General features: G+C 35.1%; 1 protein-coding gene across 1 annotated transcript in view; it reads right to left on the bottom strand.

Annotated features, from left to right (window-relative positions):
- The window catches only part of LOC124397546 (formin-binding protein 1), a 71,714-nt gene that overhangs the window by 30,745 nt on the left and 21,090 nt on the right, over positions 1-19,879 (bottom strand). Inside the window, 6 exon segments of the mRNA XM_046867084.1 lie at positions 2,121-2,249; positions 7,235-7,339; positions 8,983-9,045; positions 13,511-13,658; positions 13,885-13,941; positions 16,488-16,603. Coding sequence (XP_046723040.1) covers positions 2,121-2,249; positions 7,235-7,339; positions 8,983-9,045; positions 13,511-13,658; positions 13,885-13,941; positions 16,488-16,603 — 618 coding nt within the window.

Genomic DNA, 19,879 nt, shown 5'->3' with positions numbered 1-19,879 from the left:
AATATATTAATAATAATAATCTTTCTCTCCCTGTCACCCCTCTTCTCTCTCTCTCTCTCGGTCAAGATTAACATGCTCCAGTGAGCAGTGTTCCTGCCCCTCTCTTCTATGCGAATCTGCCCTCTCTGTCCCGGCCTGCCTCTGGATGGTGTTCTCTTTGATTGGAGGCTCTGTGCAGCTGTGGATGGTTTCTCATCAACGTTCGGGGACCCATGAAATTACTGAGTAACACAGGAGCTTTGACTCTACTTAATGTCAACAGTCTGCTACACTGACTCAGGACTACAGTTTGCATTCGATCTCCATCACTGCACCCCGCAACATCATTTATCTGTAATAAATGGACATTTGGTGCCACCCAGATGAGGATGGGTTCCCTTTTGAGTCTGGTTCCTCTCAAAGTTTCTTCCTTACGACATCTCAGAAAATTTTTCCTTGCCACACTCACCACCGGCTTGCTCATTAGGGACAAACCTACACTTAAAGAACATAAAGAACAATCTTATTCATTCTTTTTTACCACATTATCTGTGTACAGCTGCTTTGAGACAATGTTAATTGTTAAAAGCGCTATACAAATAAAATTAATAGAATTTAAGTGAATATTTGTTCAATCTCTGCATCATGTTGTCTCTTGTGCACATCATAAAAGCATTTCTTGTTGTTTTGATTAAATTGTAAATACTTTGGTATATTAATTTAATTGATTTTGTACAATTGTCAGCTGTTTCCTACATTATCAGTTGTTAATGTCAGGTTAATGAAAATATCATTGTGTCAGTCCCATCACAATGAAAAGTCCCTTCGTTCATTTGGCTCTGTTGCCAATGAATGTTCACAAGATTCACCTTTGACCTATTTTAGAGAACTAGTTGATCATTGGTTGATCAAATTCCTGCAAATGGATGAATGACCAAGAAATGAACAGACATAATTACATTACAATAGAAGTATGAATCCTGTCTGTTCTCTTGCAATCAATATAAAATAAAATTTGCAATCAAATATTTGGGCTGTTTTATATATGCTATACATAAGAAATCTAGCCTTGTGAATTAGAAACCATAGTTTGCATCAGGAAATACTAAAACTGTATAATATCATACTGACAACATGACTAAACATGTTTGTGAACAAAATCAAAAGGACTTGTCATTCTGATAGGAATGACATGTTCATTGACACAAATACTTACTTTTGAAAGATGAACTAACAATTTTATGAAAAGTGTAGGCTTTTGCAAGAAATTCAATGTGTTGTGATTTTTGTACAAATTGTTTTGAGAATGCACTTACTGGGTTGCAAATATTAAGGATGATTTGAGAAATGCTCCAAAGCAAATGAGAAAAACTGTTAGCTTAACAGATGATGACAACAGGTTTGACCATTTTGGATTCAATGACTTATGCAATGAACTGGTGCTAAGGTACTAAGGTATTTTAGTGGTTAATGCTATTTAGGTAAAACTAGTATAACATATTTTGATCAAAATGACATAAACATGATCATGTATAAAACAGCAGACAATTGTACACAATCAATTAAATGAATGTAAAAGCACTCGCAATTTGATCAAAGCAACAATAAATGCTTTTATGATGTGCACAATTGACTAAATGATCTGAAAGTGGAACAAGTAGTTTTAAGAATTTCATTACTGATCTGGGAAAGCAAGTAAGAAAAACTGTAATTCTGCATTTGATGAATTAATGGATAATTAAATGCAAATAATATATATGAGAAGATATACATGTACACAACTGAATAATGGATGGCTGGATGGCTTTATGACTGGATGGATGGATGGATGGATGGATGGATGGATGGATGGATGGATGGATGGATGGATGGATAGATGAACAGCTAGATGGTGTAATGTTATATAGGTGTATATATGAATGATTTGGTATTGTATTGATGGGAGGAGTAGATTTATGGCTGTATGAGTACACTGGTTGGTGGATGAATAGTTATGTGTTTCCAAAACTGTGTCCATTTATACTAAGTAGTGTGTGTATATGTGCCAAATCTAACATGCGGAGGATCCGCTGTGGCGACCCCTAACGGGAGAAGCCGAAATAAAAAATGTTTAGTGTGTGTATATGTGCATGTGTGTATACCTGAAAGATATTGGGGATGACTGTGTGGTAATGTTCAGTCTGTTCTTGGTTGAATCTCTGCAGGTAGTTGGAATATTCACATTTACTGTCACTTGCCAACTGGTGTCTAAACTGAGCCTGCTGTCTGGCCTAGAGGGAGAAAGAGAGAAAAAGAAGGAGAAATAAATTTTAAAAACTGTTCAGGTTATTATCCAGATACTTATATCATCTTTTCACATGAGGCTTATTGATAACCACATCATCTATCCATCTCATACTGTCTGTGTATTTTGAAGGCACAAAAAAAAAAAGAATACTTGCATTGCTGTCTACCGCATATAATGACATTACTATAAATGGGGTTCTCATTTTTCATACCGTTGGTCTCCAAAAACACATGTACACACAAATAGTTTGGCCAGGGTGCTGACCATTTACACAGTAAGAAGAGTTAAAATGTAGAAGCCAAGAGGTGAGCCACACTGAGAAATGAGCTAAAACTCACCAAACACAAGTAAGAAAACTGGAACCGAGATGCTTCTTTAGCTGGTGACATCAACAGGTGTTTAGAAGCTGATAAACAGGTAGGAACTAAATCAAATGGGACTACTAGGTTTAAGTGATGTATGTTCATATAATAATATTACATTAACAGCTCCTAAAGAAAATTATTATAGTAGTGTACTCTTTGGCATTCTGTAAACCTGCACTATTAGTGCCTAGCAATAGCTAATAGCTACATCATGCGATATTAAGAGAAAAATGTAATGCAAAAGTAACTAAGTAAGTAACCCAAACTCTGAATAAAGCTATGCTGTTGATAAATATTACATGTACTTGTAAAAATGTTATAAAAAGATCTTTAAGTGAGTCATGTGCAAACTCATATTATGCAAAATACACAAATTAAAAATGCCAAACACAATAAATATTGCAACTGGACTGATCAGATGGTGCAACAGTTTAAATTTACGTCACAGTGATAGCCTGTTTATGCAACCGGCCATCGGCTTGGTTAAGTAACAAGTGAAAACTTTAACTCAAAGGAAGAGAGAATAAATCCTGCTTTCTGCAACCTTCATGCAAATTTTTAAGCAGGAAACAAAAGACCGACACCATAACCACATCCTGAGCAACTTCTAGGAAGCCTTTAAATGCTATGCTCATCACTGAACCAAATGAACCAAGTGCAGACTAAATTTAATCAAACTTTTCTCCTTAAAGCAATAAAAGGAATATTAAACAAAACAAAAAAAGTCAAATATGCTATTAAATAAACAATGCAATGAAGTTATGTAACATTTTATATGTTGCAAATAAATAAATAAAAAATTAATATATGTTTGCACTAATGACTCCCACTTCTTACAGAGTTTACAACAAACAATGGTTTTTGGTGTAGTGCTTGTTTCTTGATACAGCATAGCTAACATACGTAGATAAGAGAAGCCATTGTTTATTATTCCCTTAACCAAATAACCACACACTGGCTTCTACAACTGCCCACAGCAAATTTTACAGCTGCTTAACATTCAGCTAAGATGCACTAGCTGATGTTAGGAAATTAACCCATCTGTCAAGCAGTCTTCTTAATATTAAGACATTATCTATTTGCATTTTTCCAAAAATAAAATATTTGTTGATTTCCTCATATATAAGGGTTACTCTTTTTACAAAGTAACTACACTTTCTGCTATTAAAAGCAGGAGCATCTTTACTCTACTCCCTAACCTTGTTCTGCTATTACTAATCTTCTATTAAACAGATTAGTTCAAAGATTACTGATGAGTCTGTGTGAATGTAACTTTATTTAGATTGCCTTAAACACTGTTTAAATTCATATGTATAGTCAGATATATACCATTTTATTTTCTAGCTGAGCTGTTACTCACATGCTTATACATATTATCTAAATTGATCCAAATACCAGTGTTTTAAGCGTTATATCGTAATTTATTTTATAATGTAAATGATGTCATAAATCTTTTTAATCAAATCCTGTATATTAATAGCAGATTCCTGTAAGCTGCAAAACAAAATATTACATGATGAGCTAATTCTACTATGTTATTTCTACAAAAACAATTTAATTAGGGCAGGTTCTCCACATGAATTAATTTTATTTTGTTAATTGTTAATCAGTCACAGGATGCTTCTTCTTGTCTATAATCGGAAATTCTTTGGGATTTGCAGTTTTGCTGTAACATAAAAAGCAGCATTTTGGGTGAGGCAGCTGCTGATGGAACAATTGACATTAGCAAATTTTAATATAAGCATACTAACTGTTTAATAAACAAACTACAACTGCAATTCCAAAGAATTTGCAACACTGTGTATACTGAATGCAATGAGATTTGCAAATCTCAAAAGGTAATTTTTTATTTGATCGCCACACAGGTCCTTTTCCTCTTTAGTCTGGAAAACAAGGCATCCATGGTTTCCAAAAATAATTTCAAATTGTGACTAATTTAGTTTTTATGACCTTCGGCCCAGAGAAAATAATATGGCCTCTTTTCATGACTGAGCTTAAACCTGCATTTGTGAATGACAGGGTAAACTGCGTTAACAGACAGTGATTTCTGAGTGTTTCTAAGCCCAATTAATCAATCTGAAATGGTCCATATTTTGTAGACAGTTTTTTTGTAGATTAGTCAAACTGTTCCCAATTTTACTTCTGAGAGAGAACAAAAATTTTCTTTAAGACTCCAGTACAGTAATCCACCGCTTTACTGCGGTTCGAATCTCACACCAACAGTTTATCATTTGCATTTGCCACATAACTAATTTGTTTAGCTGATTTACCCGGTCTCCTGCGGATAGCCCGATAGACCAAAAACGTAGGAAATTGAGTTTTATATTTAAATAATAAAATGTATTAATAAAAATAGAATTATTAATTATAAAATGAAGTTAATGTTAATAAAGTACAGAACTGTATACATAAAATAGCATTTTTGGGGTGCCGTCTGTTGCGTTTTGCGTTTTTTCTTTTATTGCAGGCGGTTTTGGAACGTAACCACCACGATAAACGGGGATTACTGTATACCCAATCATGTTACTGACCTGTTGGCAATTAATTTAATTACTTGCAAAATATTCCTTTTGTTGTGTCTTTTAAGTAACATTGACTTTTCCAGCTTTTGTTTGCAAAGTGCTGCATGAAATATTTTGTTTGAACATTTAATATGTTTTCTATGTTCAATTGCAAAATAAATATGGGTTAATGAGATCTGCATATCATTGCATTCTATTTTCAATTTACATATTACATTTTCCCAACTTTTTTGGAATTGTGGTTGTGTAAAAGGAATTGCTGCTTTATGTTACTGAAAATTAATTTGGGTCAAATTATTAAAGCTATACATGCATACATAGATGCATACCTACATACATACACACACATACATACATACATACATACATATGTAATATTTCATGCAACTTTGAAGTATTTACGCTTACGTCACTATGTATTATTGGCACAATTCCTTTTAATTTATTTCTTGATATTTTAAGAATTCCCCATATACATTTTTACTTGAACATATTGAAAAAACCATAACCTACATACATATTGACATTTGCAGCCATGTGAGTGGTGAGACAACAGAGCGAACAGACATTTTCAAGGCTATGACTGGACAGGCCTCACAGTAGGCGTGGCATATGGGCTTGCCTATGGGTGCACTGGTAGCAACATACATATAGATACACAACTGTATCTGTGCACCTACCTTAAGGTAACATCGCTTCAATGCATGATCAAAACAACAACACAAAAGATTAGCTTGAAAAGGTTTTTGTACCCTTGAAATCTAACATTTTATATACGCCACTACCTGTAGACACACACTGACCAAATTATCACACAGAATTATACTCTTCACTCTGGTAAAAGCATTCTTACTGAAAAAGTGTGCAAGCATGATTCTGCTTCAAAACTCTAAAAGGAATTTTCTCTCTCCTCACGTGGATCACAACAGTATGGTAGCATCTGGAAATGATACTCTGCCTACACACCCACATCTGTTTCACATACACAGAAGGAGACAGAGAGAAAGAGAATAGAGGACTGAGAGAGAAAGGGAAGAAAAACAATGCCTGCACTACAAGGACTCATTAGAGAAAAATGTATGTGTCTCTGTGTCTATCAGACGAGATACATCCAAGTGATACACTCTGGACAGACTTACACACAGGACACACAGAGTCAAACATCTTAATGTTCTAGCACTGCCACAGTGACAAAGCTGCAGTGACATAAGCAGAGGATGGGTAATGAAATGGTGTGAGGAGAGAAACTAGGAAACTAGGGGATTTTTCTTCACTGTACAAATCTTTATCATAGACAGTTGATTTAAATTTAATTAAGTTAATCGTATTAAGGTTTTTTTTTTTTGTTTTTTTTTACATCAAACACAATCAATTTTTCTGGTACATAGTTTAGTCACTTTTAGCCTTTATAAGTGCCTAGGCATATTAATTTTTACCACTTTTAATACAAAATATTGCCCAACTTCTAGCTCATCATGCAAAAAATACAGTGTGTGTATGAAGTCCTAGTGGCAGTCATGTGGGTGGGACCTGTACTGGTATTTTGGGAAGTCTGTAGTGATGGCATAATTATCATGATTATACAGTGTTATTATAGCAATGCTTTCATTCTGTTTGAGTATAATTGTATCTCTGGCTGCTCCTCATTTGTGTATTATTATATAATTATTTAACTATATTTTTTTATTGCTTCGTGTTCAAGCTACATGTTGATGGATTGAGAAAGTAAGATCTGATTAAATCTGTAACACAGTTTGTATTTTCCAGCCCCGATTTAAACTTAAAGATAAATGTTTGTCTAGACCTACCTGAAAAACAGCTGCCCTTAAGGGGTTTAAGCAAGAACATTATGGCAACTAAGGGGTCTGACTGCATATGTCATATTTGTGTGTGTGTGTGTGTGTGTGTGTGTGTGTGTGTGTGTGTGTGTGTGTGTGTGTGTGTGTGAGAGAGAGAGAGAGAGAGAGAGAAAGAGCATAAGAATATAAATCCTGCCTAAATCTAATCACATTAACCAGACCCAGGTACTGAAAAAAAGCTAAGAATTATATAAAAAGCTGGAAACAATAACACACTCCTACCTTCTCAACATCTGCTTTTGTCACATTGATATCAGCATCCATTTTCTCAAAGTACTGCTGTGCTCGATCTGCCTCTTTACAAGATCTCTCAAAATTCCGCTTACACTGTAACATACACAAACAAACACATACACATGCACACAAACATCAGTATACAAGAACTTGCAAGGATTAGCAAATTAGAAAAAATATATTGTTGATATATAATGACATTTTATCCTGTTAAACACCTATGTATATTTTAGCATGGTCAATCCACCGACCAAGGCTCCGCATGTGTGATACTGCAAGTCTACCATCTGTGCCTCTGTGTTGCCTACAATACCCAGAGTACATGACATATACAAAATATAGTATAGTCATGCAGCATGTAGTGTCATCTCCTTACATCTGGGTTTGATGGCCTGTAATAGACTGGTATTATGACATCTAAGGTGTGAACCCACCCAATGGTGTCTCAAATATAATATCAAGTATTGCAGAAATCAACCATACAATGGCAGGCTCTCAAGGCCAGCAAGAATTAAAATCACAAGCAGAATCAATGACTTACATTTTAATATATTTTTGTCCATCGATATGTATTAAATTATTTTCAATAGTCTACTTTCTTCATTTCATAGCGTTTCAGAACACAATGTGGCTTCATAGAGTTTTTATTGTACTAATTAAATCAAAAAGTGCTAATTGGGGCAGCCCACAAGGTGCTGGCTATAGTTTCTGTAGTACTTTAATTCACATTTTCTCAACATTTAACTGCCCATTACATGGGCATTACAATAAGTTGGTCAGTGTTAAAAACATTATCCGTGATAATATCAAATATATCAAAGAATATATATCAAAGAAGCATATTCATATCATTAATTAATTGTTTATTAATTGTAAAAAGCACATTAGGCGTAGACAGACCATAATATATTTGTTTTTATCTTACATTTACATACCCACAGAACCCAGTTACACTCACATCATATCAACATACATACACACCCTGTCTATATGCTTGAGTTTAGCATTTGAGTAAATTTCAAGTCGCTTATGTACTTGTAGCCTTTCTCTTTCCACTCCTTTTTTCTTCCTTTCTTTAGTGCTTTTCTTTCTAGTTGTTTATTCAAAGAGGGACAATCGGTGCTTGTTTCACGAGTCCACAACCATTCCATCCTCCCACACAATGTGTTCTCACACACACACACACACACACACACACACACACACACACACACACACACACACACACACACACACACACACACACACACACACACACACACACACACACACAAGCACACACAAGCACACACAAAGGTATAAACAATTTTTTCATTTGCTTTCCAAACACACAGATGAGTTTGACACAGGCCCTCTGCTATAAATCATTTAACCACCATCTATGTTTGTTCCTTGTGAACCAAATATTTTATATAATCCGAATTGATTAGATAAATGTATATATTCATCATATTTCATTTAAGTACTTTGAATGTTGAAGTAACTAGCTCTGTAAAGGTATGTAATTACCAGAATGGAGAGTGACATAGAATAATTAATTAAAGAAAATAATTAGCATCCTAATTTATGCAGCTCCCCAGAGAGAAATATGTGTCAGTGACATGCATTAAGGGGGGAGGGTCCTCTAAAATCTGTATTTACATTAAATATATTTATAGATATTGACACACTTATTCAGTACAATTATCATTTCATTTATGTGCAGTGGATTAACATCTGGATTTAGATAAATTCACCTGTTCCAGTAGTTTACAGCTGGTCTCAATTTGTTGTTGAGCTTTCCGTCCATCATGGAAATGCTAAAAAAAAGAGAGAGAGAGAAAGAACAGAGAATTAGTGCATCTCTCTGTGTATGTATGTTTTCAAGCATCTCACTGATGTGTGGCATTTATACCACAGTTCTGAAGTCTAAAGTCCTTGATTTAAAAATCTCTAAGAAAAGTTGGCCTGCGTTCAACAACAGGAGATTCAAAATGGAGTTTTAGCATCGCCCACGTTTACTGCTTGTCAAATAGCAACTGACAAAGTTATTTTTTGTATATATTTTTTCATTTTTTGCATAAAAAACACAAAGTAGTGTAGAAATGTACAGCAGCACAAAGTATGACACTCAGGCAGATATAGAAATTTTGCATGAAATGCTATGCTAATCTCCTTCTTCTTCTTCTTCTTTCGGCTGCTCCCTTTAGGGGTCGACAAAGCAGATCATCGTCTCCATACTACCCTGTCCTCTACATCTGCCTCTTTCAAACTAACTACCTGCATGTTTTCTTACGGTCAACAGTAGCCTAATTTCCACCGGTACCCTGTTGGCTAACAATACCTGTGGCGGTCGTTGGTAACCCGGGCATCGACCGATACGGTATGAATTTCTGATTTGGCACATGTTGCTAATAAAATTAATTTTACAACAAATTACTTGTGCCTACATTTTAGTTATTGTGCATACTTCTCTGAAGAACGCATGCTTACAGTTTGATGAAGAAAGTAATGAGGCAAATTTCTATCAAAATAGTAGTAAATAGATTAAAAAAGATAAAAAATAACAAAACAACCTGCACATGTAAATATAGGTATTATCTATTTTAATATACCGTCTTTATTCTGATACTTAAATCCAAAGCAACTTTGAGGGAGTATAGACTTTAACAGCTACAATTTTAGAAGTTTTGCTCAAGGGCCCAACAATGGCACTGGTGTCTGTATTCACAAAATTATGATGAGTAGCTAAGAAGCCAAAAGCCCCAACCACTAAGCTAACACTATGTGTGATAACTGTGAATTTTGCCCTTAGAAGCAAGGTTCGAATAAAGTATCAAGCATCTGATCATTTGTCCCTACAATGTAGAGGATTTTTAATTAGAAATACTGAATTGTTACACATATACAGAGAAAAGTGGTCACTAATTTATTCAAGAGTCTGTGGATTCTGTGCAATTGTGTAGGACAAAATCTGCAGAGGTCTGTCTAAGTGAAGAGGACACACCATCCAAAGAGGAAGAGGAAATAAGTAGAGTAAAAAAAGAGGAACCAGAAAAGTGGTAGCAGGTAATTGTGAATGAATTACAGATGACAAACTTAAGTCAAAATCTAATGTAATGTCATCTTTTGCAAGAAAGAAAGCAGAGAAGTATCTTAACACAATTTGAAGCAAACCATTAAAAATTTATTTTAACATTTGCTAGATGTGCTTTTCAAAGCAGTATTTTCAGTTTCATGCAACCATTATAGTAAAACAAGCAAGCTAACAGAACATGACATCTTTTAGATAGAAATACTACTAGAATATTCACTACTTATTTACCTTCCACCTTCTGCAGAATACCTACATTCAGTAGTAACCAGGAAGAGTTGACTAGAATTCACTAAAGGTATATAAAGGTCATATTCCCAATATTTCCTTTATAAATATATATATATATATATATATATATATATATATATATATATATATATATATATACATATATATATATATATATATATATATATATATATATATATATATATATATATATATAGAGAGAGAGAGAGAGAGAGAGAGAGAGAGAGAGAGAGAGAGAGAGAGAGAGAGAGCATTAAAATTGGTCAGAAATAGAAAGAAATCTGAAAAGCCCAGTAAAATTTTATTTTCCTTTGGCCCCTGTGGTCTATAGAATTGGTGCAACACACACACACACACACACACACACACACACACACACACACACACACACACACACACATACACACACAGTAAATAGAAATAGAAATAGAAAGAGGGAGAAAAAAAAATGTTTAATTGAACTGAAAAAGAAGAAATGTATGCCTTTAGAAAAGCCTTTAGGCCCACACGACAGTCTGTGTGTATGTCTTTGTGAGTGTGAACGTGTGTAAGAGTGTGTGTGTGAGTGTGAGCATGCTTTGCATAAGCCCAAGGAGAGCTAACCCACTCACACAAAAGAAACGATTCTCAATTCATTATGGAGTGACAGCACTTCCTGTCTTAGTTAACCTGCACTGCCCTCAGGTTTCTCACTTCTCCCAAACACTGAGAAACTAGGAACCAGGAAAACACACACACACACACAGACTTATGTATACACGCACAATCTGTGTACCGTGTTATTGTACACTATAAGCTTGGCTGATCTCAGAAGCTTCAAACTTTGTTTAGATGAATCATTAGATTTATGTCAAATAATTTCAGTCAAATAATGTCATGAACTGCCACATTGTTAGTGGTAAATTCTGTGTTTATAATTTGGGTTAAAGAAACATTAAATTGAAATATAAAATGCACTCTCATGCAAGACATATTTGGTGTTTGACTTGTGCTTATTTGGTTGTGTTTTAGACCTATAAGGATAATGTCATAAACAAATGATAAAAATGTACCTCACACAGCAAGTCGCGCGCACACACACACACACACACACACACACACACACACACACACAATTAGGCTGCTAAGTATTCTGTGGTTTGTTCAGATGTACAGCTTATTAAACCAGAGACGGTATCTGATCAGGAGGAAAAAGGAAAAGGACAGAGCTTTGCTGTATATTAGACCTATGAACCACAGATTAGATGGGCATTATCCAAGATTGTAAGAACATTGGGCGAAGTCCATCTGCTGCAGATTTAATTTTAATTAGCAATAGGATAACCAAATGTTTCAAAGCAAAGCCACCATTCAGAAACCAGTTATGAAAAAAAGTACACCCTGTAATTCAATAACATTTCAAATCACATTTAAAAAGTTGAAGTAAACATTTTCTGCAGAAGTCTTTCAGTCTCACAATAATTTGGCCCAATGCAACACTGCTTCTCTTTACAAAAATGCATTTCTTTACGAACATCTCTCTTAAGAACTTACCACCATTTTTCCTCTTTAGCAATAAAGATGTCGATTTGCTGCTGTGCTTTGAATCCTTGTTCTGTTGCATGACCTAATTTCAGCTCTGCTAAGCTCCTGGACAAATGGCCTCATCTTTGCCTCAGGAAAATTCTGATATAAAATGAGTTCATTGTTGTTTCAATGACAACAGGTTTCCCAGGACCTGTGACTGCAAAACAAGTACAAATCATCACCCTTCCACCACCATGCTTCACAGATGGCATGAGGTGTTTATGGTGATATTATGTGTTTGGCTTTCACCAAACATGTACTTGTGCATCAGGACCTATGTCTGTATCAGTCTAAAGAAAATTATTCCAGAACCTTTTTGTGTTTTGTTTAGATGCAAATCAATTTTTTGAAAGAAGTCCCTTTTTCCTTGCCACTCTTCCATAACACAGACACACAACTGAGTGCTACAAAACACAAAATTACCAAAAGTTCTTCTTAATGACTACCAAATATTGTTTATATTATGCAACACATGGCTGCTAGTTATTCTCATGATCATTGTGGAAATAGGAAGTGTGTAGTTTTTATATCTCTATTATTTAGACCCAGATAATAATAATAAAAAAAAAAGAATTGAAGGAGAGTGTTTTCTCTTTTTCCCATAACTGTACCTATTGGGCAGGAATATTCTTGGCCTCGACCAGACCCTATCACTGTTAATGCTCCAGAAGAAAAAGGTTCACACAGATGAGCATGTAAATATACTGCTTTCATAGAAGCCCTGTGCACTCAATCACTCTCACACACACACACACACACACACACACATGCAGAGTTGTATTAGTGCCGGTCTACACTGGCGGCATTGAATATTGGTGTATTTTTTTCCTTTCATGTCTTTATTGGGATCAGAAACTTATATCTGGAGAGGGTGGAAACACTGTGTGTGTGTGTGTGTGTGTGTGTGTGTGTGTGTGTGTGTGTGTGTGTGTGTGTGTGTGTGTGAGAGAGACTGGACACTGAAATCAAGTACACATACCTGTGAACACAATTAAATGAAAATAATATTTAGGCGTGTGTGATGCCTAAATATTATTTTCATTTAATTGTGTTCACAGGTATGTGTACTTGATTTCAGTGTCCAGTCTCACACACACATACACACACAGGAGAAATAGAGAGAGTAAGAGAGAGAGAGAGAGAGAGAGAGAGAGAGAGAGAGAGAGAGAGAGTTAAGAAGAAATAAATTAAGCAGGATGAGCTAGAAAGCTGACTATTCTTATCCAAGTCAGAAACCTCACTTGCACTCATTTGTGCAATCACTACATTTAGCAGTAGCAAAAAGCCAATACAATATCAGTAAAGAATGTAGTGAATCTATCTATTTAATAGACAAATGTTTAATGAAAAGGATTTGTGTTCGTAAGACTTACTGATTTTCTCTCTGTTTTGAGGTCTTGTGTGTACCGCGTGAGCTCAGTGATGATCTGTGATGTCATGTTCTCCGCAACAAGCTCGTGCTGCCCGGCGTAGTCATTCATCTCATTAAGGGATGCCAGAAATGCACGGCACCAAGTGTATCTAACACAGGAAATGACATCACAAGTGAACTAACTGGACTAGCATCCTTCAAGCGACAGCAGCTTTCAGACTGGCCACTATCTATCAGTTACTGCTGAATTTACAATTATAAGTCATTTATTTCCTCTCCATCAGAACATCACCTCTATGATTTAACAATTTCTTTGTGGGATCAATAAAGTATTTAAAAATATTTTTTAAAAATAACAAATTTTGTTAGACTTACTTGCTCTCTTCTTCTTCCCTGGCATTCTTCTTAGGTTGGTACTTTTTAGACAAATTTCTAAAATAACAAATCAATAACACACAATTAGCAAAGATTTCAAATAATCTTCATTTTTGTACAACCCAAATAATTTCTTTGTAACTATGTATTATTCTATTAAACCTGGCAAGACTTGCAAAGTAAGCACATGGAAAAGCCAGTAGTAGAAGTACAGGTAAACATCTATCAACCAGCATTTGTACTTTAATATAAAGTTAATGTAAAATAAAATAGTTACTGCTTAGCAACTAAGTTACACCACCCTCAACATCATGTTACCTACAATATTTAGTAAAGAATTAATTACAGCCTGCCCATGAACCATCATAAAGCTCCACTTAAATTAAATACACATTTTATAGTGTAAACCTTTGTTTAAAAACCTTTTTTTAACTTTTATTTGAAAATAATTGTTTGGCAACTTATAGTTTGATCATTTAAAAAGCTACACTCATTTAATCACATTAAGTTTCTTTATCTTCAATGATTCTAAATTAGCAAAAAAATAGATCTTCTTCTTCTTTTTCTTCTTTCGGCTGCTCCCAATGGGGTCACCACGGCGGATCATCCTTCTCCATATTACTCTGTCCTCTACATCTGCTTCTTTCAAACCAACTACCTGCATGTCTTCCTTTACCACATCCATGAACCTCCTTTTTGGCCTTCCTCTTTTCCTCCTTTCTGGCGGCTCCATCCTCAGCATTCTCCTACCGATATACCCTATGTCCCTCCTCTGCACATGTCCAACCATCTCAACCGGGATTCTCTCACTTTGTCCCCAAAACATCCTACATGTGCTGTCCGTTATAAACTCATTTTTAATCTTGTCCTTCCTCGTCACTCCCAATGAAAATCTCAGCATCTTTAACTCTTTCCCTTTCACTCTTGCAGATACCCTTCTATTACAAATCACTCCTGCTATCACTCTTCTTCACCCACTCCACCCTGCCTGCACTCTTTTCTTCGCTCCTCCACTCTCACCACCTCTTCTCCCTGCAACTGCATCACTCCACTGCCCTCCCTCTCATTCACACACATGTACTCTGTCTTACTCCTAGTGACTTTCATTTTCCTTCTCTCCAGCATGTACCTCCACCTCTCCAGGCTCTTCTCAACCTGCTCCCTACTCTCACCAAAAATCACAATATCATCTGCAAACATCATAGTCCACAATGACTCCTGTCTGACCTCGTCCGTCAACCTGTCATTCATGACTGCAAACAAGAAAGGGTTCAGAGCAGATCCTTGATGCAATAAAACCTCCACCTTAAACCGGTCTGTCGTTACTACTGCAAACTTCACTGCTGTTATAAGATATAAGCAGATGTGCTGTTTAAAAAGCAAATGTACAATGCAGAAGGTGGAACTCTCCTGTGAACTTACATCCCTCTATCATTACTATAGAAACCAGTCTGTTCAACTGTAATTCTCAATGTGGACAGTATTAATAATGGTTTAAAAAAATAATACAAATGTACAAGGCTTAAGATGAGTCAAGTCAAGTCAAGTCAAGTTTATTTCTATAGCGCTTTTCACAACAGATATTGTCTCAAAGCAGCTTTACAAAATTTAACAGTTAACGTGAACAATGTGTATGTTAAGGTGAACAATGTGTATGACAACATGAATTGAGCTTGAAACCTGTAAAGTTTGGCTTTTATTTTCCTTTGAATGCCTTTTAAATATGTATTAAATATTTCTAACAATGCTGCAATAAATCAATTTGAAATGTTTAAAAAGATATAAATTGTATGCAAGAGAAGATTTTCATAAAAATCACATCTGGGACTGCTGTGTGTGTGTGTGTGTGTGTGTGTGTGCGTGTGTGTGTGTGTGTGTGTGTGTGTGTAGGTGTGTAGGTATGTTTGTGTGTGCGGTTGAGCAATGCAATATCTCACTCTCTAGGGGATTAAGGCAGTTTACCAACTGACAGCTCCATGGGGTTTTAAGGGGATTCAAAGCAAGTGTGTAAAGCAGAGTGAATCATCAATATAATCTTTATTTAAATCAGGATTATTTAAAGGAGCATACCTTGTTACCATGCCAATACTTGTGTTCCTGAAACTAGCAAATTAAAACCTCTACATTAGCTCTCGAGTCGAGAGTTTTTTTGTAAATTATTCTTTACTGGATGAGCTGAACTGAATGAGGAAGAATGATTGATATTAACAGATGCTCAATAGCTGCTATTATCGATTTAAGAACACACTAAAAATGTATTAGCAGTAGCAGTAGCATCACTCTGTTCACTAGGGTACAGATGGCTAACGAGATTGTAACAAGGCAAAGTTGATAGTTGACAACAACTAAGTTTACAGTGTACAGTTGAGTAATTGTAAGATGCTTTGAAAAAAACCCATCAGCTAAAAAAAAGCTGATGTAAATGCATCTGTGTATCCGTATTATGCCCCTATTTATAGCAAAACACACACACACACACACACACACACACACACACACACACACACATACACACACACACACACACACACACACGCACGCACACACACAGACACACACACAGAAACACACACATATACACAAAATTAAAAGTCACAACTCACCTGATCTGCTTTGCATAGTTGAGTTCGATCTCAGATCGCTCTTTGACAAATTTGGTGTAGCGCTCCACAAAATCTATACCCCACCCAGTGTGCTTCTCCAAGTTATCAAACTGATCCTAGAGAAAAAAAATTACACAAAAATTAGCACATTATGCTTGTTCACTGGTTCACCAGTTTATAAACAGGGTAGTGTTAATGTTGGTAGTCTCACAGACACTCCACCTACACTGTGTGTAGGTGGAGTGTCTGTGAGACTACCAACATTAATGAGGTGTAGTTTAATGAGGTGCTATTATGTAAACTGCGACTTCGGGACAGCCGCACTAGGTATGTTCTGTCTTGACTCGCAAGCATCAGGTTGCACAATTAGCTCGATCCCAACATAGTTGTGGATTCAATTAAAACAAACAGTAAATCTAAAATCAGCAAATAACAGCAGCAGTAAACAATTACATTTTTAGTCACTGCTGTTGATTTCAGTGAACGATTACCAATGCATATATTTTCTTTATTTTTTTTTACAGAAAGTAAGAAATATAGAAATATAGAAATATATATATATATATATATATATATATATATATATATATATGACAGACAGACAGAAACCCAACAGAAAAACAGCAAATACATTTTAGCAAGGGAAGTCCCCCTCAGAGACTTGCTAATAATTTGGCACCATGTATTTTGTAAATTGAAATAGAAACCTTAGAGATCTTTAACTGGGGAATTCTAGAGGATTTTTGTTTCAAGGAATCCAGGGGAAAATATAAAAAGTTGTATCTAGAATTCACTATTTTAAGATCTTTTGCATACTCCTCCCAAGATTTTAGCCCAATCTGAATTTTTTTATCACATTAATAGCAATCTTGTAAATGTGAATGATATCCAAAACATGTTTCAATTTGCAAAAAATATGAAAGGTCAATCTATTATTATAAGGCAGAGCCTGATTTTTAATTTTAAGTTTAGAGCGTTTATACCCCCATGAGGCTAAGGGTAAGGCTGAAATTCAGTATGTTTTCTTCAGCCCTGCCTTTTAAAGTAGTGAAATGTTGTTGTTTGGGCATATAATGTCAAATGGACCACTGTGGACCAAATTATTAAATTTATTTTTTTAAGACTATTTTCAAGTAGTCTTACTTGTTAATCCCTCAGATCCACATTATGTACAAGTGTATTATTTACTTATTTATTAAAATTTTAATTTAGAATAGCCTTTATTTGTCAAATATACATTATATCACAGTGAAATTATTTTCTTTGCACATCCCAGCTTGTTTAGAACCTGAGGTCAGCCATGATACAGCACCCCTGAAGCTCACAGAGGGTTAAGGGTCTTGCTCAAGGGCCCAAGAGTGGCAGCTGGGCAATACTGGAGCTTGAACCTTAACCACTGTGCTACCACTCCCCCAATTTTCAAATGTTCTATTTAAAATGATCCCATCTAATCAGGGTTTTGCTTAGTTTAAGCTGGTTTAGTTCAAGCTGGCAGTTTCTTTCTGAAGAAACAAACACATTTAACTCTAGGGTAAGAGTTTAATTTAAACACATTGCCAAAATCCCTACTGTTGTTTAAAATATATAATGATAAAAAATCAAATATGGTTTATAAGAAATGAAAATTAGTGGAATAAAAGTATAAACACACCTGGTCCAATAAAACCAGTTAATTTTTTACATTTCTTCCTTCCATTGAATGTTGAATTTACAACATCTGGATATTTTAGTATGCAACAATAATGAATACCAACCCAGCCCTAAAGGTAGGTTTCAGAAAGTACCAGATTCTCCAGCAACAGAAATTTGTAGTTGCTGCTGTTTAGAGGAAACCCCCATTTAGTCATTGGCGTGTTTGAAATGTCAGTGCTCTTTAGAATTCTATGTCTCAGTGACAATTCAAAGACAAATCAGATCTTAACAGTCCCACTTTCCTTTTCAATAACAAAAAATCCTCATACATTCAAAACACAAGCAAATTCTCCTCCTACAAGTCAATGTGATGCAAAAAACAGCCATAGAGATAGTTTACATTGTACAGTTGAGGCAGATGTGTTATATTGGCAGTTTAAGAAGGCTAAAGGCTATTAACATAAAATGGAAATGATCATGAGAAACTATATGGGGATAATATATGTGAATCAGTTGGAAAAGTGAGAGATAGCTAGCGAGAGAGAGAGAGAGAGAGAGAGAGAGAGAGAGAGAGAGAGAGATACTGTAACCATTAGTATCAGTTTGTGAAAGGAAAGGAGCAAGTCTAAACTGGACTGAGGAAGGAAGAAAGGATGATAAAGAGAGAACAAAAGGAGCAGCACATTGTCTTATCATGAAAGTTACATAAGAAAAAGCTAAATAACATCTAAAGAATAAAAAACCTCATGCTCTCTCAGCATCATCCACCTGAAAGCCTGATGCACCACACACAGATTCAGATTCTCAGATAACTCAAGATAAAAGCATAGGTCATCTAATGCAGTCTAATGCATTGATTGAAAATGTCTACAACCAAATCAGCCAATCTGATTACCATTCACAGTCTAACACCTACAGTATCAGCTGTCTCACTGTATGATTTCAGGGAAATATGATCTAAACTCTGATCTAATATCTAAGCTTTGACAAAAAAACAGAGCTAATAGGTTTTAAGTGACAGAGTGGGACTTAAAGTGGTCTTATTAGTGGTTTTTGCATTTCAGTACCAGAATTAATTTATTTATAGAGCTCTAAATAAAGTCTTTGTGTCTGCCAAATATCATAAATGTTTTTCAAATAAAACAAAATAGTATGGTCTCCAATGTCTTGTCAGGTTGAATAATACACTGGGGTGTTTCTTTCCTCATTGTGGTTTATTTGGGAATATAAGTGCACAGAAATCACATTTGAGAGTCTGACGCTGTATTGAACTGACTATTTTCGTGTATGATTACAGCAAAAATTGTGTATAAATTTAATGCAGATGTGAGATGCTAAACTGGTTTAAATATTTTAACCAACAAATGAAGAGAGAAAAGCTAAATGTTATACTAAAGATGTTCTTATTTTGTTATTTGCTTATAATTGCTGCTCTTTTAAGACCTACATGACCACTTTATTTATTGACCGTATGTGCATTGTGAAATCAAACCAACTCATGACTAAAAGCTAAAGGCACAAATTTCATGTGATTTGAAATTCCAAAATAGTAAATTGTATGTAAATACTATTGGCAATCAAGAGTATCATAAAATAAAATAAAAATTACTCTGACATTATATGTTTAGGGTTAGTGTGTAGTCAGAGAAGTAAACAAATATTTGTAATTATTATTATATCACTGTTAGTTAGGTTGGTATTACACTAATGAAAAGCTGAGTGCATGTAGAAAGAAAAAATACCTTTCTGTATACTTTGGG

Source organism: Silurus meridionalis, chromosome 15 (genome assembly GCF_014805685.1).
Source record: "Silurus meridionalis isolate SWU-2019-XX chromosome 15, ASM1480568v1, whole genome shotgun sequence".
Lineage (NCBI taxonomy): Eukaryota > Metazoa > Chordata > Actinopteri > Siluriformes > Siluridae > Silurus > Silurus meridionalis.
The sequence above is the reverse complement of the archived record's forward strand: the minus strand, read 5'-3'. Positions and strand labels throughout refer to the sequence as shown.